The sequence below is a fragment of the Triturus cristatus genome, chromosome 1_2 (assembly GCF_964204655.1).
Source record: "Triturus cristatus chromosome 1_2, aTriCri1.1, whole genome shotgun sequence".
In the NCBI taxonomy this organism is placed as follows: domain Eukaryota; kingdom Metazoa; phylum Chordata; class Amphibia; order Caudata; family Salamandridae; genus Triturus; species Triturus cristatus.
The window spans coordinates 921,423,655-921,436,608 of record NC_140580.1 but is presented as its reverse complement, the minus strand read 5'-3'; the positions used below and the strand labels follow the sequence as shown (position 1 = coordinate 921,436,608).

Sequence of the window (12,954 nt, the reverse complement as noted above, 5' to 3'; positions counted from 1 at the left end):
TATGTAACACTGACTCACAAGTGCAGCAATGTTATGCATTCTCATTTTATCTGTGCAGCCTGTCAACCTGTTGTTCTGTCAGTGTCCCAGTAAGCCCCCCACTCCATTAATAAAGACAGCATACTTCACTCACCTAGTGCAGTGGTACCCTCATTCCACTTTGTTCCTGTTAGTAGGGAACATCTCAGTGCGGCCAATCAGACCTATCCTCCTTATTCCATTTTCTGCATAAAAAAACTATTTACAAAGCACTGCCGGTGGGTTATGACAGGTTTTCGGAGGACACGTAATCCGAACAGCAATTCCTAAACTCGTTTTCACCATTAAAAAGTAAGTCTTTCAAGTCATTGTTCTAGGATTAAAACACTTTGAAACGGTGACTGCCCTCTTCCACATATTGTCTATTTGTGATTTAAAAAAAATGTTTACTTCAGAAACGCTCAAGATTCACAATGACGTTAAGCAGGAATTTGATTCCGCAAAGCCTCCTTCATAGACTGTTCACATTGGCTAATGCTCAAAATACGTCTTTAATAAATTAAAGGCCAAGCATTCATCTTGTAAACAAAAGCTCCACGTTGCCTTCTTCACATGTGATAGATTTGACCCAAGTAACAAGCGATCGTGGTGCAAGGTGCGTTCAGAAGATTCGCTCTCCATTATTGGAAGGCCAGTGCTGGAGCGGGCGCCTTCACCAGCCATGGAAATGTCTAGCAGACTGGACAGGACAGCGCATGCACCATCAGCGTGGCGGGTAGTTACACCCTACTGACGGTTATCTTTGGAAACGTTGTGGGCCAGCCAGTTCACCTTGGTTTTCCAACTCTCTCGCAGCGCCTCATTGAACTTCAACCGAAAGTGCTTCAGAGCTTCCTCTTCTGTTTTCCCAAGAGCCAAAGAATCCTAGGGATAAAATAAATCATAGTTTGAGCAGGGAGATACTAGGAAACCAAAGCCAGGAAATGACATTTAAGAAATTACATTTAGCTCACCGCTCACAATATCTAAAATGATCTTTTGCTGTAGGTGCCTAGCCAAACATATGACAATACCGAAAGAAGGTTTTTTTCAGTTTCTGTGCACCGTCATCGACAACCATTAATATGACCCTTCTAATTACTATTCATTTGTGTTGACCTCAAAACCAGAATGGCACCAGAAGAGATTTAAAACTGCAACCTCTTGGTTACACAAAAACACACACCATACACACCCAGGTTTGTTCCATTTCTCCAATCATGAGTGGGAGTATATCAGGCTCTTGCCTGACGAACAAGTTACTTACCTTCGGTAACGATGTAAGAGACATATTTATAGAGTCCTTACCTTAGAATTTCCCCAAGGCGTCAAACTGGATCTGAAGATTTTTTCTCTAGCAGTACCCCTGCGCGTTAGTAGGTGACGTCGGTCAACTCTGCATCCGTTGTCGTGGTCGGCCTACTTAGACACTGCCCCTGCGCGTTTACATCAGTTCTGACACAATTTCCCATGCCAGAAGCGCGGAGCCATGCAAGACACTGACCACGGGTGCGCCACAACTAGGGCCCTGTAAGGAAGTCCCTATCAATACCATCCCCGTTGGACAGACTGCAAACCAAGTTCACACCAGAAAATCCTGAAGGACTGAACGGGCAAAGTAGCCGTCCCTCCGGACTTGGCTGTCCAGGCAGTAATGTCTAGTAAATGCTTGCATAGATGCCCACGTCGCCGCCTGCCAGATGGCAAGGAGTGGGATTGCAGTGCCAATGCAGTAGTTGCTGCTGCAGCCCTAGTGGAGTGAGCACACAGCCCCACAGGAGGATATTTCCTAGCTAGAACATAGCAGATTTTTATGCAAAGGACAACCCATCGCGAGATGGTATGTTTTTTAACAGCCCTACCTTTCTTAGTACCCACATATCCAACAAAGAGCTGATCACCCACCCTGAAATCTTTGGTGTGGTCAAGATAGAATGATAGCGCACGTTTAGGGTCCAGGTGGTAGAGTCTCTCCTCCTCCTTGGAAGGGTGCAGAGGTGAGAAGAAAGCAGGCAATGTAATGGATTGACCTATATGAAAAGGTGAAACCACTTTAGGTAGAAACAAAGGTCTTGTCCTAAGCACCACTTTGTCTGGATGCAGAGAAAAAGGGGGGCTTTGAAGACAGAGCTTGAAGCTCACTCACTCAGCAGAGGTGATGGCAACAAGAAAGGCAGTCTTTAGAGTAAGGAGTCTGAGAGGACAGTTATGAAGAGGCTCGAAGGGAGCACACATAAGGAATGTAAGAACACGATTCAAGTACCACTGGTGATTTATGGAAGGAGATGGAGGAAATAAATGAGTAATACCCTCAAAGAAGCTATATATAATAGGAGACATGAATAAGGGTGGCTGATCTGGCAGCCGAAGAAAAGCAGAGATAGCCGCAAGATAGCCTTTGAGAGTGCCCAGAGCAGAACCCTGCTTGGTCAAAGGAACTATGTACAAGAGGACCTCTGAAAGAGGGGCAGAAAGGAGATCCACAGCCTTTGCTGTGCACCATGCCACAAACTTGTTCCATCTACAGGCGTATACCGATTTAGTGGCGGGACGACAGGCTGCCAAGATGACATTACAGACTTCAGGCGGGAGGCAGAAAGCTGTCAACTGTCACCGCTCAATCTCCACGCAAGGAGGGGGAAGAGTGGACAAGTTTGGGTGAAGAACCCTCCCCTGTTACTGCGACAGAAGATCCTCCCGAATGAGCAGTCTGACTTAAGGATCGATGGCCATGCTCGGGGTACCAAACTGTTCATGCCCAGCCCGGAGCCACAAGAATAAGTTGGGTCAGGTCGTGCTTGATCTTCTTGAGCACTCAGGGCAGAAGTGGTGCAGGCGGAAAGGCATGCAGAAGGCCGCAGTTCCACTCATGACGAAAAGCATAGCAGAGTGAGTGCCTCCTTGGAAACTCCAACGCGCAAAACTGCTGACATTGCACGTTCTCTCCAGTGGCGAACAGATCTAACCAAGGCTCTCTCCACCGCTGAAAGAGACCTTGCACCAACTCCGAGTGAAGACACCATGCATGATCGACCAAGCCCTGACGAATGAGTTTGTCCGTCCTGGCATTCAGAGAACCCACCAGGTGTTCAACCACCAGGGTCATGCCCTGATGTTCCAGCCATGTCCAGAGGTGAAGAGCCTCCTGACAAAGGGTCCCAACCCCACAATGGAAGTGGTATTGTCTGTGAACACCTGTACCACTTTGCCTTTGAGAGAAGAAAGGAATGCCTTCAGTGTCAGTCGAATCGCCTGGAGCTCCAACAGGTTGATATGGAGCGCGGACTCTCCTAGAGACCAGACGCCTCTGATATTCGCCACTCCCAGACGGCCGCCCCATCCCAGGAGTGATGCATCTTTCACCACTGTTAGATCTGGTTGGGGAAGGGAGACAGATCTGAACCAATCTTGGTTTATTAGCCATCACTGCAGGTGGTGTGCAGTTCCCTCTGAGATCTCAACATAGTCAAAAAGATTCCCCTGATGTGGCGCCCACTGGAACTTCAGGTCCCACTACAGAGCCCGCATATGCCATCTGGCATGATCCACCAGCAGGATGCAGGAGGCCATGAGACCCAGCAGCCTCAGAGTAATTTTCACTGAAATCCGGCATAGAGGCAGCTCAGGAGGATAGGCCTGAAACTGCAAGTGTCCAGAACAGCTCCGATGAAAGGGAGCATCTGAGTGGGAGCCATGTATTGCTTTGGCACGTTTATAGTGAACCCCAGCAAATGCAGGAGGTCCGCCGTAGTCTGGAGGTGGGAGACGACACCCTGAGGCGAGCCCGCCTTCAACAGCCAGTCGTCAAGATAGGGGAAGACTGGAAACCCTGATCTGCGCAAATGAGCTGCGACCACCACCATCACCTTCATGAACACCTGAGGGGCACTGGTAAGGCCAAACTGGAGCACGGTGAACTGAAAGTGCTCGTGGCCCACCGTGAACCGTAGATAGGGTCTGTTGGCTGGCAAGATGGGAATATGGAAATAGGCGTCCTGCAAGTCCAACGCCACCATCCAGTCTCCAGGGTCGAGGGCAGACAGGACCTGAGCCAGCGTGAGCATTTTGAACTTCTCCTTCCGGAGGAAGCAGTTGAGGGCCCTGAGGTCTGGAATAGGACGCAGGTCTTTGTCCTTCTTCGGTGCCAGAAAGTAGTTGGAATAGCAACCACAACCTACTTCTGGTGCAAGGACCCTCTCTAGAGCCCCCTTGGCCAAGATAGCTGAAACTTCCTGGCAGGGAAGTGCCAAACGATCCTCCGACATGCGACCGAAAGACAGTGGCATGGAGGGAGGTGTAGTCTCGAAGGGGAGGGAGTAGGTCCTTTGGACTATTTGCAAAACCCACCTGTCCGATGTGATGAATTGCCAGTAGATGCAAATCTTGCTTTTCCACAGGAGCCCCAGTGCTGGGCTTGGACCAGGTGCCCAGGAGGACATTAGTGAGGGCTTGTTAAACAGCAACAGGTTAAAGCACCTCAGTCAGGAGATAAGTCCTGACTGCCAGCGCAGGGAGCTCAAGGCCCAAGACCTCGGCCACCCTTCTCACCACCACCGCATAGGACGCTCCCTCCTCCTAAGCCACAGAAGGGGAAGAAAGCAAGCCAGTGTCTGGAAAAGTATCCAGACCGCTGGTGTCTCCCAGTTCCTCTCACCAGTCCGGTTCTTCCAGCTGGTCAGCTAAAGGGTCAAGGGGCCCCCTTTCAGTCCTCATCACCACCCTCTGGTCGATAGGGAACACCATGGGTGAACAGGGGAACAAAAGTACCCTGCGTCATTGGCTGGCTCCGTGTCCAACTCGGGGATGGGGACGGCATCAGTCGGGGGCACGACTGGCATTGGGGGTGTCGTTGTTGGGATCGGCGTCGATCCAGGCCTAGATCCGCCAGGTTCCTCTGGTGCTGGGGCTGGAGCCACCGGCACTGAAGGCCCATAATACCCGCCCTGCCCGCGGAGTCGGGCTGCCCAAAGATGAGGTGTAAGGCCCAGCAAAACTGTCGAAGCTGGGCAGGGAAAGCTCTGGCTCCCGGAAATGGGGGGAGGCGCGGAGTTGTTGCTGAATTAGGCACCGGAGACCGAGCCTTGGAACGACGATACTCCAAATCCCGCGTCACGTCAGCCGACCGACGGGGAGAAGGTAAAGACCGCTTGTGCTTCTTCGCTTTCGTCTTGCGCTTGGACTTACCCAATGACCTCGACGACTTGGAGTGCGACGAGGAGTGGGGGCTCTGTGAACGGCCTCGAGACATTCCTCTCAAATGAGACCTGGAACCACGCGGAGCTGACCGCCGGGCCTCAAGCAACTTGCGGGACCGCTCCCACAAAGTTTACGGCGCCATGGCCCGGCAGTCGGAACACACGACTTCAGGTCGTGGTCGCGCTCCAGACACTACAGGCACATGAGGTGCAGGTCCGTTGCCGACATCATCCTGTGACAGGACCTGCAAGGCTTGAACCTGGTCTGACGATGGGACATTCCTTGCGCACCAGGAGTCGATAGACTTGAAAATAAGTCAACAAAACGTCAAAAAAAGCTAGCCAGAAAGTGGCTAGGGGTAGTTCTCTCCGGATCTGCGCTAGGCTGGCGCAGAAAAAGAAAGAAGTAACGTCAGCCCGCGGGGACGACGTCTAAGTAGGCACCGTGTCATCATACCGGCGAAAATGACGCTGACGAAGGACGCAGAGTTGACAGAAACCAACTACCGACACGCAGGATACTGCCAGAGAAAGAAATCACCGGATTCAGTCTGACGCCCCAGGAAATTCAAATGTAAGGAATCTATAACTAATGTCTCTTTCAGATGTGAGATTTTAAAGAAATCCACATCATATGACTACAGAAAACACCATAGTGACAAAAACTAGTCAACTTACATGTAAATACGGTTCCTGTAGATTTTGCATAAGAAGCATGAAGAACAATGGGGCTCTTTTCCTGTTTGGTGGCAAACCGGAAGCAGGAAGACTGTTATATCCTGGCCAATGAGGTTGTATGGAATCTGGTATGTGGAACTATTGTGGTGCCTGATTTCATGCAACAACAGTTGGCCCAGTCCCCCATAGGATAGAGAATAAACCTATCTTTAGATATCATCCTAAGTGTGGAGTGAGCCATTGATAGGATATAATTATCTTATATCCCAGGTTACTGAAGATAAAACCGTGGTATGGGAGAGTCTATTCCCCAAAGTGTTTTCACCTACTTTGGGATTATTATAGGATTTTGTACATAAGATAATTTTAAAACAGTATGCTGTGCCCAAAGTACATAAAGTTAGACACATTCCCTTATCTATGAGAGAAGCTTTCAGAGAAGAACTAGATAGGTTGTGCAATGAGGACAAAATTGAAGAGACTGAAACTTCAGAATGGTTGTCACCAGTACACAAACCCAATGAAAAAATTAGATTTTGTGTCAATTTGAGGGACTTGAATTAATGTATGTGGGTGGATCGGCAAGCTTTGCCAAATATTGGGGAAATGTTTTCCATGTTGAGGGGGGCTACTGTGTTTTCAACATTAGACTCATCAAATGCATATCACCAAATTGCTCTGCATGAAGACAGAAAGCCGCAGACTTAATTTATAACACCTGAAGGGGCATATAGATACAAAAAGGATGACTTTTTGATTTAATTTCAGCTTTGGCTGTATTCCAGTGAGTCATGCATAAGTTGTTCAAGGATGTAAAGAATGTCCTATATTTTCAAGATGACATTCATTTTTGGAAATACTAAGGAAGCTCATGCAGAGACTATGTACGGTTTGGAGTATATTACTCAATCAAGGTATGACCTTAACCAAGGAAAAATGTACATCTAAGGTTGAGTCTGTGGATTATTTGGGCCATAACATTGGCAAATATGGTGTTTTACCGAAACGTAGCTCGGTTAAGGCAATAGAGGACACTTCGGAACCTCAAAAAAAGAACAGCTTAGATCATTTCTCGGCATAGCGGAATATTATGCCTAATTTATTCCATTGTTTGCTGATTAAACAAAATAGATGACAGTGCTCATAAAGAAATATCAACAATTTACTTGGAACGAAGAGTGTGCTTCTGAATTTGTTCTATTGAAAACGAAATTACCTCAGCTCCAGCATTAGCTATATATATAGGAGTGTATTCCTGGATCCAGAAACATCTTGGCGGATTGTTTGTCGAGGTTACCTGTTAAGGAGGATGTTGACATGGATGTTGTTGATGATGATCTGGAGAGGGTTGTGTCCATTTGTGAGGTAGAAAACATAAAAGTTGGCCTCTGGTTCTAATTTAATGTGAAGGTGTTGGGGTATCCCTTTCTTAGGACGATTCCCCTCACCCACCCATAGGTGGTATGCTTTATCATGAGGGATCTCATCGCACTACAAACCTAGTCATAGTGCGGGCTAGAACTCCCTCTCTACTCGGAAGGAGCTCAGGGATGTTTTAATAGAGATGACGAGGTATACTAAACCTCTAGATGAGCAGGGTGTGGGGAGGGTGTGAGTGAAAAAAGTGAAAGTGATTAAAACTAACTCTATGATATGCTCGACGATTTTAATGTTGCATTCATAGGTTAGGATTAAAAAGATATAGCTCCGACAGAGGGAGATTCAATCTGTCAGAGCTTGAGAGAGGTCGACATGTTTCAGCCTAACGCTCCCCGTAGGGATGCAGCAGCTTTCATCAGGACCAACAGAGTGTTTGGAAAAAAACAGTGATCACTTGGATTGTCTTGAAACAATGGAAAGAAATGTGTATACAAAACCAGTAGGTGGAGTGAAATGTCACTCAGACTTGAATTGTACTGGTCAGGAAGCTACCCAAAATGTCGGGTGTGCCCACAGATACCTAGAACCTCAGTATAACTGACTCAAGGCGGCATCCAATACCTTTCTCGGAGTAAAAACGGTCTCAATGTAGCCCTGTCCCCGGAGCATGCTACCTATGGGTGGGTGAGGGGAACATTCACATTAGTCCGACCACCACTGAATCCTCTTTTATATTAACAGGGAGGTGTCTATGAGGAAGGCTCAACCAACAAAATCAAAAATCTGGAAAAGGGACCTCAGATCCATAAATTCAGATGAACTAGCAGCTCACTGTAAATCTGCCCTCTCCTTCCAAGTTGACTTGGTTGAGGTTCAGTTACTCACAAATTTTGACAACTCGTCCATCTCCAACATCATGGATGACATTTGACCACTCCAACAAAAAAATGCCTCAACAAAAATATCCAAACCGTGGTACAACGACAATTTAAACACGGAACGCCGCAACCTTAGGGCAGTTGAACGATACTGGAGATCCAAACTCTCATCGGACCAACTAAAACTCCTTAGAGAGGTTAGGAGCTTATACAACAAACAAATCCAGAGCGCTAAGGCAGACTACTTCAGATACCAACTTGATCAAGCTGCTAACTGTCCCAAGAAACTTTTCAAATTGGTTAAACAACAATCAGTGGTAGCTCCAAACCACTCAGATTCTGGAGGCATCCCACCCTCATGCGAAGAACTGGCTGCTTTCTTCACTGAGAAATCAAGACTCATCACCATTGAACTCGCCTCTAAGAAGGCTCTTCTGCCATCCTCTGGGTCCGCACCACCTCTTGACCTCTAAGAAAAGCACAAACCTTTCAGCCTGAACACCAAGAACAATGCTTCATGGGGCACCTTTACCCCCTTCAGTGAAAAAGACATCAACAAGATTCTTCAGAGTACCAACCCATCTAACCACTTCAGAGACCCTTTGCCCTCGGCCATCTTCAAAGAAATCAAGAATGTCCTCATCCCCACCTGGACAAAGATTGTAAACGCTTCACTGTCACAAGGCACGATCCCAGACTGCCTAAAAGCAGCTCAGGTATCACCTATACTGAAAAAAAACTAACGTAGATAGAGCTGACCTCAATAACTTCCGCCCTATCTCCAACATCCCCAGCCTAGCCAAACTCGTAGAAAAATGCGTCCAATCCCAACTCTGTGCTCACATTGAGAATTTCCAACTTCTAGACCAGCATCAATCTGGCTTTCGGAGGGGGCACAGCACTGAATCGGCTCACTCATGTCATGGATGACATTTTAAAAATGTTGAACAAAATGAATCCTGCCTCCTAATCCTGCTTGACCTTTCCTCTGCCTTCGACACGGTCAATCACGACAACATCCTATCCATTCTGAAGAACAGGATGGGTTTTATCTGGTCAGGTGTTACAATGGTTCTCGTCCTTCCTCAACCACAGATCACAAAGAGTCAAGGCAAACCACTCGCTCTCCCAGCCCTCTCCAGTACTCATGGGGGTTCCCCAAGGGTCCGCCCTATCTCCTATACTCTTCAACCTATTCTTGGAACCATTAGCTAATTCACTAAATTCCATAAACATTCTCTTCCATATGTATGCGGATGATATACAACTTTATTTGAAAATCTCCTCACCGGACAACATAATCTCGCTCAACACTACCCTAACGTCTACTCAAAACTGGTTAACTGAGAACCATCTCCTGCTCAACACCTCCAAAACAGAATACCATCTCATCTCTCCTCCGAACCACACCCCCAAGCTAGATCTTTGCTTGAATCACCTCACTGCTTTCAACTGCTCCCCCCTCATTATAAACCCAGCCAAATTGCTCGGAATCACCCTGGACAAGCACCTGAACATGAAGAATCATATCAGCACTGTGTGTAAGGGAGCTAATCACTTGATGAGGACACTCAGAAATATCAAACCTTTCCTTCCACTAACTGATTTCAAGCAGGTGATCCAATCGCTTTTTCTGCCGAGGCTAGACTATGGCAGGCTACGCTCTGTGGTCTCTCCAAATACACCCTGGCTCCACTAAGAGCATCACTGAACGCTGCGGCTAGACTGGTCACAGGTACCAAACGAAATGCGCACATATTCCCAGTCCTAAAATCGCTTAAATGGTTGCCCTACTAAGCTCAAATTCAGTTAAAGATTGCCGTTCTGGCACACAAAGCCCTCCATTTCAAAACTGCCGGGTACCTAGCGCAAAAGCCTGAATTATCCTATGGTGGTAGAGCCTCAAGAAGGGCTAACTCTTTCCTGTTGAAACCATGCATGTTTCGCAAAAAGAGAACCTGCCACCGAGCCTTCTCTGGCGCTGCCCCGAAGATATGGAACTCTCTTCCACCGGAAGTACGCAGAATCGCCTCCATGATTGCTTTCAAACTGGAAGCCAAAAGATTCCTAATTAACAAGTTCTTACCATAATTGGGTTAGGATCATCTGCGCTAAGTCATTGATCCTACAACCATTAGACCCTCAGTTGATGCTGTTCTTCTTTTCCTTATCGTGTGCCCCCCTCGTAGCCCACTATGTACATGTTGATTGTATTACTCGCCTTTGACCCCTTTGTCTTGTAATCATGTGATTATTCTTGTTTGTTATTCCTACTTGATGTCGATATTGCATTTATTACCTTCCTTTCATCCTTTTGTAAAACGCTCTGATATCCTTCGGGATCTTGTTTGCGCTATATAAAACTTTATAAATAAATAAATAACAAATAAAATAAATTAGACCCTGGGGCCAACTCTTGTGTTTTCTAGTTATATAGTGGGGAATCGGCCCCTGCAGGTCGCTAAAATTCCTCTGGTCCTTTTATTGGGACTTGTCCATTTGCGAGGTGTCATGTGGTTGTATTGTATTAAACAAGACCAATGGAAGGATGCCTGTGATAATGATGAGGAAATTCAAGAAGTTATAAAATACAATAAGTCAAAGTGGCCGGATAAGAAGACTTTGAACAAAGGTTTGCTACCATTGTTTTTACATAGCAAATGAACTATCAGAGGTAGGTGATTTTTTGTTTCGTGGGGAACAGTTAGTGGCACCTCAAAGCTTAAAAGTTGTTTTGGATATGACTCATGAGGTTCATTCTAGCATGAGCAGCATGAAAACAAGAATTAGAAGGGAATTTTGGTGGCCGGCCATCTATAGATGTACTGAAGCCAAAGTCAGATCGAGCATTGAATGGGATGTCAGTGACAAAAAGCAAAAGGGGATTAATTATGAGAAACTCCAATATGTAGACATGATAGAGTATGGAAAAGAGTTTCTCTCGACATTGCAGATCCCATGTGTTTTTCCAACAGTCAGATTTTCACCATTGTTCTAACTGATCAATTATCACAATGGCCAGAGGTTAAGTTGGTACGTCATGTGGATTAAATTCTGTGAATTCTTAAGAAAGTCATTGAGATAGAAGGATTTCCTAAATGCTTAGACACAGGCAACGGCGTGCAGTTGAGGTCCGCTGAAATTAAAGATTCTCTTGAAAAACATGGAATTACTCACATACCTACTTCTGTGTATTATCCAAAAAGTAATGGCATCATAGAAAGGTGGATACGGGTGTTGAAGGAAGGCTTACAATTGGCAGTTGTCAAAGGAAAAAACTGTCATCAAGCTCTTAAAGAAAGTTATCTCCTGCATGCGGCGGTGAGTGCGGCGCTACAAAAACATTGGAGGGAAGGGTTGGCGGAACCCACCGCAACCCTGACCTGCCAGTAGGGGTGATGGCGGCAGGAACGATTAAGGCGGTGACCTGCCTCCATGCTAGACTGCTGCAGGAGGGGCTAGAGCCGCTCGCGGCATTGAAAGAGCGGTGGGAGGAAAGCATAGGCAAACCCATTCCGGACACGGTCTGGAGCCACATCCAGCGGAGGACCTGGAAGGGTAGTGGGAATGCCCGCTTTCAGCAGGTGCATTTCTTCATCCTCCATAGGGCATATTTGACCCCAGGAAAGATTAGCCGATTCTTTAAGGTGCGGGATGCCGCTTGCCCGAGATGCATGGCACTGGGAGCCGAACTCGACCACATGCTGTGGGGTTGCCCGAAGCTTGGGGCGTACTGGGCTGAGGTGGGGGAGATCTTGAATGCAATAACTGACCGGGAGGTGGAGTTTGACATGGTGTCGTGTTTACTGCTTTGGTTCCCTCACACCGCAAAGACGAAAGTGACGAGCAAATTCATTGACTTAGGTCTCATGTTGGCCCAGAGAGAAATTACATGGCACTGGAAATCCCGGGAGGGCCCGTCAGTCGGGTGATGGATATCAGAGTTGTTGAAATGGTCTAGATGCGAGAGTGAGATTAGAAGGCGGCAGGAGACTAAGGCGGATAACGAGAAGGGGCTGGAGTGGGTGAGGGCTTGGGAGATGATCGTACAAGCCCTGCAGGATCTCCGGCTGGAGCGTGCGGAGCGCGAGCGATAGGAGAGCGGAGTTCACTGAGGCGGGGGAGACTAGATGCAAACCCCGATGATTGGTACGCATTAGTGGTAGGAAACACTGGTGGGGCCCACATCAGCAGCAGTTGGGGGGTGGGGTGGGCGGGGGGGGAGTTAATGGGGTGGGGAGGTCGTGTTATGACGAGTTGGATTTGGGGAGAGAAGCTGATTGGAACGAAAGCAGAGGCTCTCATGGGACACGGAACGGGCATCGCTATGAGGTGATCGTTGTGATAGTTCGAATTACTGTCTAAATACGCCGCCCGGCCTCCGGGATGTGGGCTAAATGGCTGTGTGCATTGTTACAACGAGGGGTGTGATCTGAGATTGTACGCGGATGCCGGTTTCCCTGCTGGATGTTTTGTTTAAAATGCTGCAATAAAAACATGTTAAAAAAAAAAAAAAAAAAATCAAGCTCTTAAAGAATTGGAGAAGTGTGGCTCAATGGTTAGAGCAGCAGACCCTGATGCAGAGGTCTGGCCCGGACTGGGGTTCAATTCCTGCCTCGGTGGGTCTTGGGCTCAATTTCCCCGGACCCGATAATTCTCGCCTCGGTGCCTATTCTAATCATGGGTCCCACTCTGCAACTCTGGGCAATAGCTTGCTTAATCTCCACAACGGCCCCAACAGCGCTAGGATGTCTGGCTTCACCTTGGGGGTGCCCAGGAGTGGGCACTTCACAGGGAAAGGCCAG

At 47.5% G+C, this 12,954-nt stretch overlaps 1 protein-coding gene across 7 annotated transcripts in view; it reads right to left on the bottom strand.

Moving 5' to 3' along the window:
- Positions 1-511: 511 nt before the first annotated feature.
- Positions 512-12,954, bottom strand: part of PIK3CD (phosphatidylinositol-4,5-bisphosphate 3-kinase catalytic subunit delta) — a 671,014-nt gene continuing 658,571 nt past the window's right edge. For all 7 annotated transcript variants that reach the window (XM_085609767.1, XM_085609777.1, XM_085609774.1 and 4 more), the window contains one exon: positions 512-903. In XM_085609767.1, coding sequence (XP_085465893.1) covers positions 766-903 — 138 coding nt within the window. In that variant the 3' untranslated portion in view covers positions 512-765. The remainder of the gene's footprint in view (positions 904-12,954) is intronic.